Here is a 16,400-nt window from a genome sequence, read left to right on the forward strand (position 1 = left end):
TTAAAACTCTGAAGAGTGTAGGGATAGAGGGAACATTCCTCAATTTCATAAAAACCATCTATGAAAATCCCACAGTGCATATCATTCTCAATGGGGAAAAGCTGAGAGCCTTTCCCCTAAAATCAAGAACATGACAAGGATGCCCACTGTCACCACTGTGGTTCAACATAGTACTAGAAGTACTAGCATCAACAATCAGAGAACAAAAAAGTAAAAGGTATTCAAATTGGCAAAGAAAATCCAAACTCACTCTCTTCACAGATGACATGATACCTTATGTGGAAAACCCAAAGGACTCCACCCCTAAATCACTAGAACTCATGCAACAACCTAGTAATGTGGCAGGATACAAGATCAATGCACAGAAATCAGTTGCATTTCTACAAACTAACAATGAGACTGAAGAAGGAGAAATTAGGGAATCGCTTCCATTTACAATAGCACCAAAAACCATAAGATACCTTGGAATAAACCTAACCAAAGAGGTAAATGATCTATACTCTAGAAACTACAGAACACTTATGAAAGAAATTGAAGAAGACACAAAAAGATGGAAAAGCATTCCATGCTCATGGATTGGAAGAATAAACATAGTTAAAACATCTATGTTACCCAGAGCAATCTATACTTTCAAAGCCATCCTGATCAAAATACCAATGCCATTTTTCAAAGTGCTGAAACAAACAATCCTAAAATTCGTGAGGAATCAGAAAAGACACCAAATCACCAAGGAAATGTTGAAAAAGAAAAACAAAGCTGGGGGCATCCTGTTGCCTGATTTCAAGCTATATTACAAAGCTGTGATCATCAAGACAGCATGGTACTGGCACAAAAACAGACACATAGATCAATGGAACAGAATAGAGAGCCCAGATATGGACCCTCAATTCTATGGTCAACTAATCTTTGACAAATCAGGAAAAAAATATCCAATGGAAAAAAGACAGTCTCTTCAATAAATGGTGCTGGGAAAATTGGACAGCTATATACAGAAGAATGAAACTTGACCATTCTCTCACACCCTATACAAAAATAAACTCTAAATGGATGGAAGCCCTCGATGTGAGACAGGAATCCATTAAAATCCTAGAGAACATAGGCAGTAACCTCTTCGACATCGGCCACAGCAACCTCTTCCATGACACGTCTCCAAAGGCAAGGGAAGCAAAAACAAAGATGAACTTTTGGGACTTCATCAAGATAAAAAGCTTCTGCACAGCAAAGGAAACAGTCAACAAAACAAAGAGGCAACCCACGGAATGGGAGAAGATATTTGCAAATGACATTACAGATAAAGGGCTGGTATCCAAGATCTATAAAGAACTTCTCAAACTCAACACCCAAAAAACAAATAATCAAGTCAAAAAATGGGCAGAAGACATGAACAGACATTTCTCCAAAGAAGATATATGAATGGCTAACAGACACATGAAAAAATGTTCAACATCATTAGCCATCAGGGAAATTCAAATCAAAACCACATTGAGATACCACCTTACACCAGTTACAATGGCAAAAATTAACAAGGCAGGAAACAACAAATGTTGGAGAGGATATAGAGAAAGAGGAAACCTCTTACACTGTTGGTAGGAATGCAAGTTGCTACAGCCACTTTGGAAAACAGTATGGAGGTTCCTCAAGACATTAACAATAGAGCTACCCTACCACCCAGCATTTGCACTACTGGGTATTTACCCCAAAGATACAGATGTAATGAAAAGAAGGGGCATATGCACCCCAATGTTCATAGCAGCAATGTCCACAATAACCACATTGTGGAAGGACCGGAGATGCCCTTCAACAGACAAATGGATGAAGATGTGGTTCATATATACAATGTAATATTACTCGGCCATCAGAAAAGATGAGTACCCACCATTTGCATTGACGTGGATGGAACTGAGCATCCATGGATTATGCTACATTAAATAAGTCAAGCAGAAAAAGACAAATAGCATATGATTTCACTCATATATGGAACATGAGGAATAGCACAGAAGACCATAGGGAAAGGGAGGGAAAACTGAAAGGGCAGAAGTCAGAGGGGAAGACGAACCATGAGAGACTATGGACTCTGGGAAATAAACCAAGGGTTTCAAAGGGGAGGCAAGTGGGGAGATTTGTTAGCCTGGTGATGGATATTAAGGAGGGCACCTTTTGCAATGAGCACTGGGTGTTATATGCAAACAATGAATCATGGAACACTACATCAAAAGCTAATGAAGTACTGTATGATTGATTGATTGATAGATAGATAGACAGACAGACAGATAAAATTCAGCCCTGTTAACTCACTTCTCATCTTGTCTGTTCCTTGGGTCAGTTCCCCATGGATGGCAGCTGCATATCTTCTCATTCCTTCCCCTCCCATGACACTTACCTTGAATCCCAGGGCACATCTAACAGTGCCTGTTTTTTCCTCCTCTGCAGACCTACAAAGATTCTGATATTGACGTTTTTACATTTGGGACACCCATCAATACCATCTCCCTCACCACAATCCTCTTGCACCAGGCAATGGAAATGAAGACCTGGGTAAGCACCTCAGAACTCCTTTGACCTAAAAAAATTTGAGTTGTTTTACTCTGTATCGTTGACCCACTCAATAAATAACTACTGAACTCCTACCTATGTCCCACTTGTACAGGGATGAAACCAGTATAAAAGATAAAATCCCTAGCTTCAACTTGCTTAGTTTTATAATCCTGGATAGATGATAAGACCTATAAAACCATGAGATGATTTGTTGCAAAAATAGGTATTTTGGGTTAAAAAATTTGGGGGTGTTTCAGAGATGAGGAAAACAGTAGCCTGACCGCAGTTGAGACTGTGTTAGGGAGGTATATGCTCTCCATTTAATTTCAGGGTAAAAGATTAGAAGGCTACCTTCATGTGAGCACATCTCAAGCATGTCCAAATATCACATTTCAGTATCTAAAAAGGCAATGCCAGCTTTCTTATTAAATTCTTGTAGTCGGTGATAACTATAAAAACGAAGAGGTTAAAATCATATACCAGGTACTTATTTATATGATCTTTAATGTATTATTTAACCTACCAGAGCACTTTGTGGGGTTTTTTTTTGGGGGGGGTAGTGTTATTGAAGTAAAATTGGCCTAGAGCACTAAGTTTAAGGTATACAGGATAATCACTTGACATACACATATTGTAAAGTAATGGATGTTAACTAAGTTAGATCAGTCTGTGGCATGAAAGCTAGTAAGAGCCACCCAAGGAAACTGCCAGATCACATACACCCTCTGTTCTAGTTCACGCCAAAGAAAAATAGAACAAAGTGATAAAATCAAAAAGGTATAGCCAAGCTTAAGTACAGGATAAATTTCTTCGAGAAGCACCAACACAAGAGGCTGAAAAACAATGAGGCAGGGGAGAGGGAGGTACTGGACTGGCTCAAACTGAAGGCTTTCTGGAATCCAGGACAAGAAACTGACTGGCAGTGGGGATTCTGGTTCCTATGGGATAAGGAAGATTGGAGCCCTGTTCACTGCTAGGTTCAAGGTCTCAGAGTTGCCCACTCAAGAAAGCAAGCTGAAGAAAAGTTGACAATGACATGCTATTTGGAATTCCAGTTTTATCAGAAGCCAGGAGGAAGATAGGTAAGAGTCAAAGACACAATTTTAATACTGGAAACTGAGCCAAGCTAAGGAAACATTTAGAACTCTTCAAAATGAACAATTTTGTCGCTGAAATTAAAAATGCAATTTGTGGGATCCACTCTAGATTGGACTCTGGCAAAGAGTAAACTACCAAATTGGAAGATATTATCGGGAACTCATCTGGAATGCCACACAAATATGACAAAGTAATTCAAAGGAATAATGGCTAGAATAAATGGCTCCAGCATCCACATAATAGGGGTCATACCAAAAGTGGTAGAGAAGCAGTATCTGAAGAGATAATCACTGAGAAAGAAAATTAATCAAAATAAATCTGAACATATCACTTGGATATATGATAGTGTGAAACTGTATAGTGTACAAGAGACAATCTTAAAAAGTCTACCAGAGGCTATGGACAACTTACTTGAAAAGGAATAGCAGTTAAACTGACAAACAATGGAAGCTAGAAAACAATGCAGTAATTATCTTCAAAGACCTGAGGGGAAATAACAAACAGACACATCACTTAAAACCAGGGCAAAACAAATGACATTTTCAGATAAACAGACATTGTAAGGTTTGCTACTCCCAGACCCTCAGCAAAAGAATAAACATAACTTCTGCAAGAACATAAAAGCCAAAACTAAGAAACGTCATGGTAAGAAAGGATTGTTCAATAGGCAATTTATGCTAAAGCCTTCATCATTAATAAGAGGAGAATAGAAATATGCATTTAACCGTCAATTTTTCCATAAAAGTCCATATTTATTTAGTGTGTCTCAAAACTTAAGGTTTAACATAAAGGAATGGAAAGAAATAAGAGGAATATAGGAAACTATCAATTCTGCAGGATGTAATAAAGATAAAAAGATAAGAGCAAAGAAAATGGCAAAAAAAATAAGAAACCCCACAAAATAAGATGTTCAGAATAAATCCAAATATATCAGTATTCATAACTAATGTTAATTTTTGCTTTTAATAGGTGAATTAAATCCATTATCAGATTGGATTTTTTTTGTCCAGCAAATACAAGGACAAATAGACAAATTCGCAATTGTAATATGAGATTTATTTCAATTTATTTCAATTTATGGGTATGAGATTTATATCAATTCTATCAGAAACAGATCAAATAGGATACAGAACCCTGGAATAAATTATCACATTTGACCTAATGTAGTTAGATCTAATATAGAAAATCCTGTTCCAAATAGTGAACATGCATCTTTTCAAAAAACACACAGGCCATATATCAAAACTTAAAAGGAAAAGACCAAATTCTAAATTCTTACAGGAATTTGAAAGAATCATAATCATATTTTCTGACAATGCATTTGAACTAAAAACAAGCAATATAAAGATAATCAAACCTAACATGCTTGGAAGTTTCAAAATGTACTTCTAAATAACTCATGAGGTCAAGAGTAAATCACAATGGAAATTATTGTTGAATGACTATAAAAATAACATATGCAAACTTGTGGGATGAAGCTAATACTTTTATTAAAAAACAAAAAGATTAAAAACAAGAATTCAATTCAAGGAACTTAAAAAATTAGCTTGTAAATCTAAAGAGAAAAATCAAGGAAACGATAGAAAGGATAAAACCAAAACTGAGTTCCTCAAAACCCTAATAAAAACTCATCTCTGTTACTCAGCCGTAAAGAAAGAATGAAATCTTGCCATTTGCAACAACAAGGATAGTATCTAGAGAGTATATGCTTAGTGAAGTCAGCCAGAGAAGGACAAATACCACTCTTATGTGGAATTTAAGAATCAAAATAAACAAGCAAAAAGACAGGCAAACCAAGAAACAGACTCTTAACTATATAGAACAAACTGATGGTTACCAGAAGGGAAGTGGGTGGCGAGTGGGTTTAAATAGGTGATGGGGATTAAAGAGTGCACTTAAGGATTAAGGAGTTATGATGAGCACCAGGTGTTGTATGGGCTTATTGCATCACTATATCATACACCTGAAACTAATATTGTACAGTATGTTAACTGGAATTTTATTTTTTTATTTTTATTTTTTTTAGTTTAGAAAGTTGTTTTTTTTTAATGTTTTTTTATTATATTATGTTAGTCACCATACAGTACATCCCTGGTTTTTGATGTAAAGTTCGATGATTCATTAGTTGCGTATAACACCCAGTGCACCATGCAATAGCTGGAATTTTAATAAAAATTTTTTAAAAATCTAATTTCTGACAAAACTAACCCAAGAGAAGACACCACAAAAAGACCACAAAAACATGAAAAAAAATTGATATCTATAATTTTCAGTCTTTATTTTTTGAAAATTTAAAACAAGTTGATAATTTCTTTAAATGTAAAATTTATCAAAACATAACCAAGGTTATTCAGCAAACTTGAATAAACCAGTCACCATTAAAGAAACTGACTAAAATAATCCTGATACCAAAATAGGCATAGACAAAAAAATTATATGCTAAATGAACAGAGATAAAAATTCTAAATAAATTATTGACAAATTAACTCAGCAGTATGTTAAAGATAATAAAGTCCAACCAAGGAAATTTCATATCCTGGTAGTAGACCACAAACTATGAGCTGATGCCTCCACTCTGGAGAGCAATTTGAAAATAGTGAGAGGAATTTAAGTACTCATCTGCTGTGACACAATTCCACTTTTAAGTATGATGCACCCTGGAAATACTCTTGCATGTATATATACAGAGATGTGTTCAAGAATTCTTGTTATAGTGTTGTTCTCAATAACAGGGGAAAAAACAAAGGAAAAAGCCTAAATATTCATCAACAGGAAAATAAATAAATAGTGGCATATTCATATAATAGAACAGTTAAAATAAATAACCAAAGCCTGATCTATCAACATAAATGGAACTCCAACAGTGAGTTAACTAGTGAAAAAGTTATAGGATTAAAGAAACATTCATAAATATGTATGTATAAGATATGCATAAGAATGATGAACAACTGAATTTATGTTCAAGACTAAAGAGAAAACATTTGCAAGGGAATCATGGGTGCTTTAATTTTTAATAAAAATTGAAGGAAATATGACATAGTTAAAATTGATAAAGCTAGACATTGCATATATGAGGTATACTATCTGTATGCTTGAAATATTTCACAATTAAATTTTTAAAAAAATAGCCCAAGATATTTCCCAAAAGGAATTCTACTCTCTACGACCCTCTTAACCACCAGATTTTTTTTTTAGCCTTTCAAAAGGCCCTGAAAAGTATAATCAGGCCTCGATTGTGTATTACATGGGTGATGAACTAAAGATTCTGTATCCTCATTGGTTGCTCGGCACACTTTCTCACAGCACTGCATCCGTTGCTTTCAAAGAGGGAACCTGTTCCTTTCACTCACCATTCAGCATTATTAACCCACCCAATGCATTTTTAGACCAGCTAAACCAGTAGTTTTCAGTAATTTCTGGTGCTCTTGGAAAAGGAGTCAGTTACTGAACTCATTATGAAAAAGCGTATTTCCCTTTTGAAAGTACTTGAAGCAGGACAGTCTCTTTCCTGGGTAGAAATCTAAGATGAATTTGAGTAACTGTCTGTTTTCACAGTTCCCACCAAAGCAACTGAAAAAAATTAGGTAACTGCATTCTTCTCCAGGAACAGGGGATAGATTATTCAGATCACCTCTCCACTGAAAAATAAAAATTTAAAAAACTTCTTAGATAGGATAGTAAGGACAAAAACCTCTAAGAAAGGGGGATTCTAGAGAAAGAGCCAAAACCTGTTTCCTTGAGGATGTTTGCACCCTGCCCAAAAAGAACTTTGTTTCTGTCAGCTTGTCTGAGCAAAAGATTCAAAAATCAAACCCAGGCACCAAAGACAGGAGTCTAATAAGAACCCACATTAAATTAGGACCCCAAAGCTATACCTCAGGGTAAGGCTACAGCCAAAATGGACCTGCCTGTTCAACCTCTACAGTAGGTACTGCAGGGATTATTTCCATTGTGAGCAAAGCAGAGAGAATCAGTATAAAGGACCTGTCCTAGGAAATGGACCCTGGGCTGGCCTCCTACAGATTTGCAGCCCAGGTTTGTATCACCTTGATGAGCCAAATTTTGGTGTATGAGGTCAGTTTAAAGTGACCCAAGACTGACCATTGCCAAGGACACTGCAAAATAAACACACCTTCTCTAGAGAAAGGTATCTCATCCTATGCCTCAAAATTGTTCCTACCAACTTTTCAAGGGCAATGAGCCCCACATATTCAAAAATAACCAACTCGCAAAGAAACAAAATGCCATTAGTGAGGTTCAGAAAAAAATCAGAAACACATTTCAGATGTTAGTATTATCAGATATATAGAAAATCTATGTTTAAGCTTTAAAACATGTGCAGGGATTGATAAACTATATAAAGCAACCTAGCAAATTTGAAAAAAGACCAAATAAAACTTTCAAAAATAAAATACAGTAGCTGGCTTAACAAAAAAATTAGACAAAACTGAAGGGGAGAATTACTGAATTGATCAAAAGTAATTATACAGAATATAGAATAGCAAAGAAAAATTATGAAAATTATGGAAAAGATATAAAATGTATAGAAGATAGGGTGGTATCTCAAAAGGTCTAACATATATTTGATCAGAGTCTAAGAAGTAAAGGAGAGAGAAAATGAGACTGGGGCAATAGTTGAAAAGATAGTGACTTAAGAGTTTTGCAGAAATGATTAAAGATATCAATCCACAGATTCAAGAGCAGCAAAACCCAATCAAGATAATGAAAAGAAATACATAGTTATCATAAGGAAACTATAGAACATGAAAGACAAAAAACATAAAAGTAGCCAGATTTTGGGGTGTCCAGGTGGCTCAGTCAGTTGAGCATCCAACTCTTGATTCCAGCTCAGATCTTGATATCAGGGTCATGAGTTCAAGGCCTGCATTGGGCTTCATGCTGGGCATGGACAATACTTAAAAAAAAAAAGTAGCCAGATTTTAAGAGATAAACATTTTTTTCTAAAGAACAACAAGTAAGAGATGTCTTGAAAGCAACAACAAAAGCCAAAAGACAGTGGACTATTTTAAATATGCTAAAAAAAAAAAACTGCCAAACAAGAATTCTCTATCCATCAAAAATACCTTTCAAGAATGAGAATGAAATAAAGCATCAGAATAGATCACCCAGTAAAGGCAATTCTAAAGAATGTACTTAAAGCAAAAGGAAAAAGAAATCTCAGACGGAAGGACCGAGATGCAAGAAGGAATGAAGGTACAGAAAGTAGTACACATGAAGTGAATTTTAATAGATATTGATGATATTCAACTATAATAATGACTTGTCTGTTTTAAAAGATGATAGAATGAAAATATGCAGTAGCAATAAGATTTAAAAGTCAGGAGGGAGGTAAACAAAGTTAAAGTGCTGTAAAGCCCTTGTATGATTCAGGAGTAGGGAAAAGTAGTTACATGCTTAAGACTGTGGTAAGTTAGGATTGCTTATTATCATTTGAGTAATCATTGAAAGAATAGAAACAGAGTATATAACTTTCAAACCAATAAAGGCAGAAAATGAAATTGTACAAAGTATTAAGTTTAAAAGTGGATAAGAATGGGTAAAAGAACACAAAACAGGACGAAGTAAGATCAGACGACAGAGCACTGTACTGCTTTGAACATGAATAAACTGTAGCCACATGTGGAAAAGAATGGATTCCTCACACCAAATAGGATTTTATTTATCTAACATTTGAAAAACAGAGTACATAGGCAGTGAAACTACAAAGGATGGCTTGTAATTATCACCAAAGTCAAGGGTGAAGACAGAACCTTTAGGGGTTCTTTGGTATGTATGTGCAAGTTCTGGGTGATAGTGTTTGCTTTCTAATGCTCCATTAAACTGCATGCTTTTTTGAATTTTTTTTTATGTGTGTGTTGCATTCCCTCCCCTCCAAAAAAAGTTTTAAACAAAGTTAGTCAAGCGCCATGATTGCATCCCCTGATCTAAGCTATAGTTTCAATAGTGTTTACTTCTCCTTTCCTTCCGCAGACCATGATCCATGGGCTTGTTCTCGTAGGCAGCTTCCTGATGTACTTTGTGGTATCCCTTGTTTACAACGCCACCTGTGTCAACTGCAACAGTCCCACTAATCCCTACTGGGTGATGGAAGGCCAGCTCTCTGACCCCACTTTCTACCTCGTCTGTTTCCTCACACCAGTCATGGCTCTTCTCCCAAGGTTTGAGCACAGGGGTTGTTTTCTTCCTAGAACCACCAATGCCCCTTAATAAGCTATTTTCGTAAGCCAAGAGTCAGGAGTTTAGCTCCTTCTGGGAACCTTGAGACTATTATTTCAAAGACAGGGTTTTAGGATAGAGAGCACAATGAATTAGAAGGCAAATAACATGGACTGTGGTCCCAGGTCAGTCAGAGTAGCAAAGTCACCAACTGGCATGGCCTCAGTTGTGACATCTGTAAAATGATAATTTCTGCCCTCCTGCCTTATAAATGTTTTTGGGTATAAGAGGTCATTTTTGAAAAGCTCTGTGGTCCTTTATTAGCCCAGGAGTCTCATAACTAATAACTACAGGGACAGGCACACAACTGCAGCAAACCAGGTATAGTACAGATATGAGGAAAAAGACCTTCTCAGCTTCACCGTATCATTGCCACCAGGAAAGATCAAGTCTTAGCATTCCAGAGCTTTAGATTTCTTTCAGAAATTCAAATTTGCATGAAATAGCCAACTCCCTACTTCAAAATTTGGACTCCACACTACCAAACGTCTTGTTACTTCTCTGAAGGCCCTTGCCTTCTCACCTTCCTGCCCCTATTCATGCTGTTCCTTCTCTTTGGAATACACTTTCTATTATCAAACCTCCTCATTCTTTGACATTTCAGCCATGACCAATTCCAGCCCTTCCATGATTTCACCTACCTTCCTCAAGTGTTAATACGTCCCCCTCTCTTATGTGTTCCCATCACCTGGGTGTGTCACTGCCTTTAGCCGTTTGTTATAAAGCATCTATCTCTATCTGACCATTAACTCCTGGACAGAAGGTATCCTCCTCATCATTATATAACCAATACTTAGCACAGTTCTTCTCACATAGGCTGCATTCTGAGATAAATGAGCAATAGATGTTAGAAAAACAGAAAGGGGAATAAAACAGGACCCTTGTTCTCAAGAAACCTGCAGTCCAATAGACAATTCAGATATAACTATGACCATAATACAGGTGAAAGTGACTAGTATTGAAAGAAGGCCTTCAGTGAAGAGCTGGAAGCAATTAAGAACAAGTATAAGCCTCAGAGGACATATTGCCCACCCCACCCCTTCTTCAGTCCAACAGTTGGGAGAGATCGTGAAGACTATGCCCTCATTGGAAAGGGGCATCAAAATGTAGGTTAAGTATTATTGGGTTAAACTTTTGGGTTAAACACAGTCATGATCACCAAAAGCCAAGGCCTGAGCTCCTGTTCTGTATCATATTTAGGATATGGAAAGAAAATTATCAGCCTATATTCTTTGTCTTACCCTTGGCTGGAAAACACTTAGAGCCAAAACCAACCAGTTTGATGAGGATATTTGAAAAGTATGAAGACTGTTGACACCTGCTTTGAAAAGACAAGCCTTCAACATTACAGCTTAGTTATAACAGATAAGGGACAAGTTAGGAAAAAAGTTAACAAATATTTGCTTGCTTATTACCATAGCACATAAGTTAAATCTGTTTATTCTTTATCATCGTCATAAAGTCAGATTTCTGCTTAATGTTGTTTACTAAGAAAAGCAGACACTTCCTCTGATAGAGAAAAAGATTATTTTAACAGTTCCAAGGACTGTATATTTATAACCTTGGAACATAAATGTTTCATGTAGAAATCTACATGATAGGATGTTTGCCACAGAAAATTACTCATTCAATTAAAGTTGTAAGCTATATTTATCATAATGGAGATTGATTTCACTCACCAAGCTTGTGATAATTAGCCCACTAGCCATGACCTCACTTATCTTGGTCTAATTAATGCAAGCAGTATAAGAGAATTATATAGTTTCTCTTAAACTAGGAACTTGTAAATTATTTTACAGATAAAAGAAACTAATGTACTAAGTTTACAATACAAAGACTCTTAATTAGCTATAAGGGAGGATAACCATCCTTGAACACTCTTTCCTTGGCTTCAGTAACACCAACACTCTGTTGGTCTTCCTCCTATTTCTTCGTTTCCTTTGCTGGTTTGTGTTCTTGACATAGTGGATGTCTAGCCTTGCTCTGAGGTTCTTTTGTCTTCCAGCTTTTTATTCTCTCCATAGAAACAGCAACCACTATTTTGAAGCTAAATATCATTTTTAACAGACAAATTGCCAATTTAATTTCCCAGTCCAGACTCTCTTCTGAGTTCCAGATACATCTTTCTAGCTAACTATCATCACCACCACTAGGCATGTTTAGCCTGAGGAAACAGAGACAGATGTAATTTAATTCATGATCCATCCTCTATCAGCACCACCATCACAGATACTTAGGTCTCTTCCAGAGTTCTCTCCATCAAATGCTACCCACTTAGGACCAGGACAGATCACTGGGAGTTATTCTTAATACCACCTACCATCTGACTTGTCACTAAGACCAGACAGGTTTATCCCCTATGTATTTCTTAAAGCCATCTATTTCCATTTCTAATCTTTTTACCCCAAATTACTTCAACAGTCTTCTAATGAGTTTGCTCTAACCCATTATCATCGTGTCAAAGCGTAATCTTATCATCTGTTTATGTCCCACCCCTCCCCAAGAGCTTCCCAAGGCCACCACAATAAAGCACAAAAACCAAGCTATGTCCACAGTTCCTGCCTGCTCTGGCGCTACCAACCCCTCTGGTCTTTCCCCACTCTTGTCCTCACTTTCCATACTGTAGTCATTGTGCTCAGGATTTTGTTCTCATCTTCTCTTTGCCTGACTAGCTCCTATGCATCTCTCAGTCCTCAGCATAAATGTTTCCTTCTCAAGGAAGTTCTCTCACACCAGATCAGGTGTTTGACACTTTTCTTTTCTCTCTCCATTTATAAGTCTATTTATGTGCTACATGAAAGCAAGAATCTTGTCTTGCTCACCGTTTAATCCCTTTGTGCCTGGCCTATTGTAGGAAATTTACAGGTTATTTGTTAAATAAATGGATGGAGAAAGGGAAGTGATAGCTTGGGGGAAAGGCTTAAACCTCCAAGAAATTGAATCTTTCCTGAAACATATACATGGCCACCCGTACTGCCTCACTGGGTGAGATGAAAAAGAATGGGGGAAATTTTATCTGATTCCATGGGATCTACTGTTGTCTTCAGAAACCCTTTCCCCACTGTGAGGTCACCCTAAAGCTTTTAGACAATAGTGGAAGGATGGAGCCCTTCTATAAGGCTTTAGAAATAAAACTTTTTAAAGGATTATTTTTGGAAAAGACCATGAGTGTTCTCCTGACCAATTGAATTACATTTTAGGTTAAGAAATTGACACCAAAAGAGGAAACATGAGTTGCCCAGTATCACAAGATGGTGTAATGGTGTGATTCTGTCTCCATACACCACATAATTTTACTTACCACCTCACTCCTTCCTTCCCTGAACTTGGAATAGAGAAAAGATTGTAAACACAGACTCCCAAAGTCCATCTTCAACTTGGCAGGGACAAAGAAACAATTGAGTTAACCATCAGAGAGGTCAATTAACTTCTCTGGAGACCTTGGGAAACCCTTCTTGTCACTTAAGGCCTCAGTTTTTTCATCTAGCAAATAGTGATATACAGTGATGTTGTCAAGCCCATAGATTCAGGGAAAGAGTATGTATTTAGAAACTACTTAAAAGTTAGTAAGTTCCACAAAGAGTTGACATTACAAAGCAAGTACATTTGCCTGAATTAGAATAGATCAGAAATAGAATGGACCACTTTTACAAGGTAGATAAAAGCTTTGGGATCCAGACTGCTTGGTTCTGATCATAGCTCCATTACTGTGTGGTTCTGGACAAATCATTTAATCCCTTCGTGCCTCAGTTTCCTCATCCGTACACAGGGGGAACCAAAGTACAAACTGCACAAGATTGTTGGAAGAATGAAATGAGTTAATGTCTAAAGCACTTAGGATAGCTCTGATACATAATAAATGTCAGCTATTATATTTTGTTATTGTTGAACTCCCCATTACCAGAGGTGCCCAGGCCTAGATTTGATAGACAACAGTCAGGCACGTAACAAAGAGGATCTTGTGCTATGTGGGGAATTGGATTCTAAGGCCCTTTTCAATGCTTAAATTCTGTTTATCCTGTTATTTCCTACCAGGTACTTTTTCCTATCTCTACAAGGCACTTACGGGAAGTCTCTGATCTTAAAAGCTCAGAAAATCGACAAACTGCCCACAGACAAAAAGGACCTAGAAATGCAGAGTTCGAGAAGCAGACAGAGATCTGTCCCTATTCCCAGAGAGGCTCAGCGCACCCACCATCCAGTGCCACCTGTCCCAGAACGAGACTTCAGAGCCAGCACCCCAAAGAGTTCTAGACCTCCCAAGCAGAAGTGCAAGGAGGACTGGGTGCTGCATGGAGAGAAATGCAGCAGAGACCATCTGAAGGATCACCCATGCCCAGGGGCCTCCTCAGCTAAACTCCCATCCAGGGAATACCCTCTTCTGGGGCCTAGTAGGACAATGGCTTTGGGAGCCTACTCAAGTGGACAGATTGATGAGTACAGGCCCTCAAGCAGGGGCAGTCATCGCCGATCCCAGAGTTCACTAACTATATGAATCGCCTGTAGAAATCTGTACAAACTCAGAGAAAGCCACCCAATCGATGGCCTAATTAACCCATGACTGTTCCTCTTCATGGAGGAAGAGATGTGCCAGATTTATTTTCTCCCAACCAAGCTTTACTTCCTTGGAGAAAATGCTGGCCCCAAGGGCTTTGACGGAGGACTTGAAACCAGTCAACCTCTAGCTTTCTCCTGCTGCTAGGCAGTGCATCATGCAAACAAAACTTTTATAAGGAAGCTATGTTTCTAATGCATTGAGTTTTAAATTTTTTTTAGCCTAGAGATATTCTTGTGACCCTCTGGGTAAGTAGAGCCAATGGCCAATACAACTGGGCCGTAATTTTCCAAGATTCCAAAAGCTCTATCTACCCAGGCAATCTCTCAGGATATCAAAGTTTCTGGGCTTGTCAAGCCATCACTTCATCTTATTATACCAAGAATTAAAGTTTCAGAAGAGACCCATATACACAGGTACTTCATCTTGAGTGTATTGCAGGGGTAATGATATCAGGTTTGACAACACTTTCATTCATAGAAAATTGGGTTGCTTTCTGTCTCTAAGTCAAAGAAAACCACATCTAAAGATTAAAACTAGATTTGAACTCAGTGTTACAGACACTCTGAGAATTGTAGGTCCATAGCTAGTGTAAGAGGCAACAACAACATAAGCATGCTAAAGCAAATGGGTGCACTGGAATCACCAAGCTTTAGCGAATGGACCATATGTCCACAGTCTGCACCAAGAGGATAGGAGCAGTACTCTTTTTTTTAAAGCTATTTATTTATTTTTAAATAGAAGTACTCATCCTTATTCAGCTCTAAGACTGGTAGACCTTAATACATCTGCACCCAGGATAAATCTGTATGATAGAGCAACTCTGAGCCCAAACAAAGACACCTCAAAGGATAGGGCCAATATTAAACCTTATCATTAAGCTTATCCCAGATTATTACCAGCTAGAAGACACTGGCCTATGCTTCAGTTACATTAGGGAGAGTTAGAGGAAGTCTTATTTCAGCAATTAAAGGATTACGCACGCTTCTTATCCCTAGAGGTTACAAATGCCAAAATGTAAAACTGCTCAAAACAGTGTTGAAATGAAAGAATGGATGATAGAATTCTAGGAGGCTATCAAGAGAATTCAGGTCTATTATGGACGAGGATAGTATATCCCTAGTCTTTAAGATAAGTCAGAGAAGGCTACTGAACCATCTCCTCCTTAAGGTAGAACCTACATATTCAGCAAAAACCCTGTATATTAGGGATGGATACAACATGTGTAACAAGCGTTTGAGCCCAAGAGTCATAGCCACCCCCCAAGTTGATGCACGAAAAGATCTCAACAATCAAATTGGCAAATGACAGACTGAGCTCATCCCCTGACCATCCTGCTAACAAACCTGGAGGGACCGTTTGAAGCATTGTGTCCCTGGAACCAATACACTGGATCTCTTTTACTGACTGTGCCACATAATGATACCAATAATGGCCAACAGGAGACTCCTACATGTGGATTGCTAGAGAAGAAGCAGGTGAACACAGCAGGCAAAGCAGTAATGACAGGAATTGTTCCAAATGAAAGGATTGAGCCAAAACTTGGATCTTGGGGTCCTCCTTTTCCCAGTTGATTCCTGCCCATTCCTGCAAGCCAGATTGAGACAGCTAGGCTGTTTCAGAGAAGAACAGAGTGGTGGGAAGAACACTGGCCTCAGGAGACCTGGGTTTGAGTCTGTGCTTCTGTACTCTCTAGGAGCCAGGAGCCTTGAGGCAAGATGCCACACTTGCAAATTAGGTCAAAAATGCCCTACCTTCCAGGCTTGGCATAAGGATTAAGTCAAAATTACACAGGGGACTTGCAAACCTTTTGGAAGGTGTAACACCCTCAATAGTAACACAGGGATTTCTATTTCAGAGCTAAAAGAAAACAAGGTGATGGGAAATGTGAAAATGATGCCAATCCATACCCAACATTGTGATGTTGTTCTCTTTCTTGCATGACCAACCATTCCAGTTTGCCTGGGGTTTTCCA

General features: G+C 37.8%; 2 protein-coding genes across 18 annotated transcripts in view; one reads left to right on the forward strand and one right to left on the reverse strand.

Annotated features, from left to right (window-relative positions):
- ATP10B (ATPase phospholipid transporting 10B (putative)) overlaps positions 1 to 14,365 on the forward strand; it is a 273,096-nt gene extending 258,731 nt beyond the window's left edge. The window contains 3 exon segments of the mRNA XM_019795040.2: positions 2,431 to 2,535; positions 9,625 to 9,812; positions 13,906 to 14,365. Coding sequence (XP_019650599.2) covers positions 2,431 to 2,535; positions 9,625 to 9,812; positions 13,906 to 14,365 — 753 coding nt within the window.
- LOC117801567 overlaps positions 1 to 16,400 on the reverse strand; it is a 127,648-nt gene that overhangs the window by 11,200 nt on the left and 100,048 nt on the right. The gene's annotated exons all lie outside the window — the stretch shown is intronic.

The sequence above is a fragment of the Ailuropoda melanoleuca genome, chromosome 3, assembly GCF_002007445.2.
Source record: "Ailuropoda melanoleuca isolate Jingjing chromosome 3, ASM200744v2, whole genome shotgun sequence".
Lineage (NCBI taxonomy): Eukaryota > Metazoa > Chordata > Mammalia > Carnivora > Ursidae > Ailuropoda > Ailuropoda melanoleuca.